Source organism: Fukomys damarensis, unplaced genomic scaffold (genome assembly GCF_012274545.1).
Source record: "Fukomys damarensis isolate Sample0158 unplaced genomic scaffold, DMR_v1.0_HiC HiC_scaffold_5, whole genome shotgun sequence".
NCBI lineage: Eukaryota > Metazoa > Chordata > Mammalia > Rodentia > Bathyergidae > Fukomys > Fukomys damarensis.
The window spans coordinates 3219179-3221785 of NW_022900917.1; the positions used below are offsets into that span (position 1 = coordinate 3219179).

General features: G+C 46.7%; 1 protein-coding gene across 1 annotated transcript in view; it reads right to left on the bottom strand.

The window, feature by feature from the left end:
* The window catches only part of Rims2 (regulating synaptic membrane exocytosis 2), a 408447-nt gene that overhangs the window by 8298 nt on the left and 397542 nt on the right, over positions 1–2607 (bottom strand). The window contains exons 37-38 of the mRNA XM_033759701.1: positions 2441–2474; positions 513–742 (exon numbers count right to left, since the gene is read on the bottom strand). Of these exons, the coding sequence (XP_033615592.1) occupies positions 513–742; positions 2441–2474 (264 nt within the window). The remainder of the gene's footprint in view (positions 1–512; positions 743–2440; positions 2475–2607) is intronic.

Here is a 2607-nt window from a genome sequence, read left to right on the forward strand (position 1 = left end):
TGGTCCGGAGCGAGGCCGGGCGCACTGCTCCGGGCGGAGGCCGGGGAAGGCACGGAAACCACGCCTAGGGCGGCGATACAAAAATTTGTGAGCAGCGCGAGACACCGTGTTTCACTTCCACTCAAAACTGTTCAAGTCGTGGACATCAGAAAAAGAAATTCAACCTAAGGAAAACAGAATGCGCTTTGTTTTTATTGTAGTATCAAATGCCAGGCTAATTTATGCCTTTCACTTTGTTTTAATCGCGATATTTAAATGCCAAATTCATGTATACCTACCTTTTTTTCCTGTTTGTTTTTGCCACAGTAAAAGACTTAGACCTTGGGACTATTTACACAGAGCAGACGGCGAGAAACGCTCAAATTCTAGCCCTAGTTTTCACAGAAAATCTGCTTTTGTCACCTGAGAGATACCGGAAGGCAGAGAAAGCCGCGCAAAGCAGAGGCCGCCCACGGGAGCGCCACGTCTTCGGTGACCTTCAGAGGACTCGGGAGCGGAGGGGCCGGCAGTACCGCGTGAGGTGACCTCTAACTCTGGGCCGCAGACAGTCGATCCGCAGGGTCCCGGGCAGGGTGGTGGTGACGGTCACGTTCGAAGCCGCCGTGAGAGGACAGAGGTAGGAGCTGCGGTCAGCAGCGATGAGGCCCAGGCAGGGGTCGGGAGCTGCGTGTGGAATGCGGAGGCTGGGACCCAGAAGAGGGAAGGAAGGTGCGCGCATCCGAGCCGGGTCGGGCCTGCAGCGCTGCAAGGCAGGGCGGAGGTGACAGCCGAGACCCGAACCCATGCCCCTCTTCTCGGAAGCCGTCCGAGGGCGTGACTAGCTCTTCTGGGTCCGTGCGGTCCTCGGAGAGCCTCTTACACTGCCACCACTTTAAACATTTTCCATTTCAATTGCAGCGCACTACAATATGCTTAACAGTGCGCAAACAGAACATAAACCATGATTAACTTACACCTCAGCTCCACGGCCCGAATAGCAAGCATACGAACTGTAGCAAGACACAGCACTTCCCCTGCTGATGAGAGAAGGCCCTCACTACTGAGGATTGTTAGTTAATAAATGTAAAGGGAACAATACATTTAAACATCATCATTTGGCAATCTCTGTTGGGATAAATGATTGGTACATGGCTCGTCAATGGAGGCTAAAACCACTAGATGAAAGATTGGGAAAAGGTATTTAGACGACCCAAAGAATAATTCCACAAATTAGCTCTCACTGTCAAAGGAGAGAGAGAAAAGAAAACGTAACGTGAAAGGCCTGGTCATCACCATCATAAGCGACAAACAGCGGTGCTAATAAAGGAGGGACTCACGTGTGCCTCCTGACACCAGACACACATCAGCACCTGCAAAGCTGGTCTAGACAAAAATATAACCTTTCCTAATCAAGTCTTTGGGACCAACGTCCAGTGTTCCAAAGCACAAGGGATACAGTAACACGATAGATAACACAGTGCTCACTTCAGGCAACACACACAAGATAAACAACACACAGAGGGGGTTCAGACAAACCCAGACCTGGGACGCCACTCAGGAGAATGGGACTAGAGCCTTAACATCATAAAACACAGGCATAATAAAACAAAGTGAGGGAATTGTTACAGACTAAAATATATCAAAGACATGCAGCCGTCAAGTGTCAGTGTCATTTGACTTTTGTTTGGGAAAACAAAACAAAATAAGAAGCCCTACAAAGAAAACAGTCTAAAATCAATTTCATGACAAGTAGAGAAAACTTGAATATAGATTGGCTATTAGATGGGATGAGGAAGTTTCTAATTGTTTTGGGCAGAGAATAGCCATCTTATAAAGAACTGCCCAGCACTCAGGAAGCTGAGGCAGGACAGTCCCCTTGAGTCTGAGGCCAGCCTGGGTGAAAGAGTAAATTCAAGGCCATTCTGGAATACCTAGTGAGACCCCATCTCCACAAAACAAAATAATTTCTTTTAAGATATACATGAAAGTCTTTAGAGCTGAAATCTTATATTGTCTGCAATTTATTTTCAAGGGCACAGCAAATAAAAAAGATATGCACAGAGCAAAGAAGGAAAATGTTTTCTGAAGATGTGGGTACAGGGTAGACCTTAGTACTCATGGATCTGCTACCATCTATGATTTTATTTCTTGACGAACCTCAAACAATTACATCAAAAAGTGGCAGCATCTGCCCTGGTGTGAACACCGTCACGGGAGGTGCTAGGCCGGTGAGACACCAGGCTCCTCTCTGCAGCTTTACTTCCTGGGACAGTGCTCTCTCTTGTGAAAGTGGTCATCAAATAAGGTGTACTTCAGTGAGGCCTGAAAATGTGGACAGGAAACGTACGGCTTGGAGAGGAAACGTGATCTCTACAGATCCCAGGACGCAGCCTGAGCAACGCCAGTGACTAACTCTTGTTTTCTTAAACACCTGCTTATTAAGCTAAAGTGAAATGCTAACCTGCTCCCGTCGGATGAGGGGAACCAGCCACCATCTGTCAAAGAACAACACAGTGAACAAGTACGCAATTCTCTGTTTATGGATTCCTTTATCCACACACTCTCCTCATAACAACTCTAAAAAAAAAAAAAAAAAAAAAAAAAAAAAAAAAACAAAACAACACACTA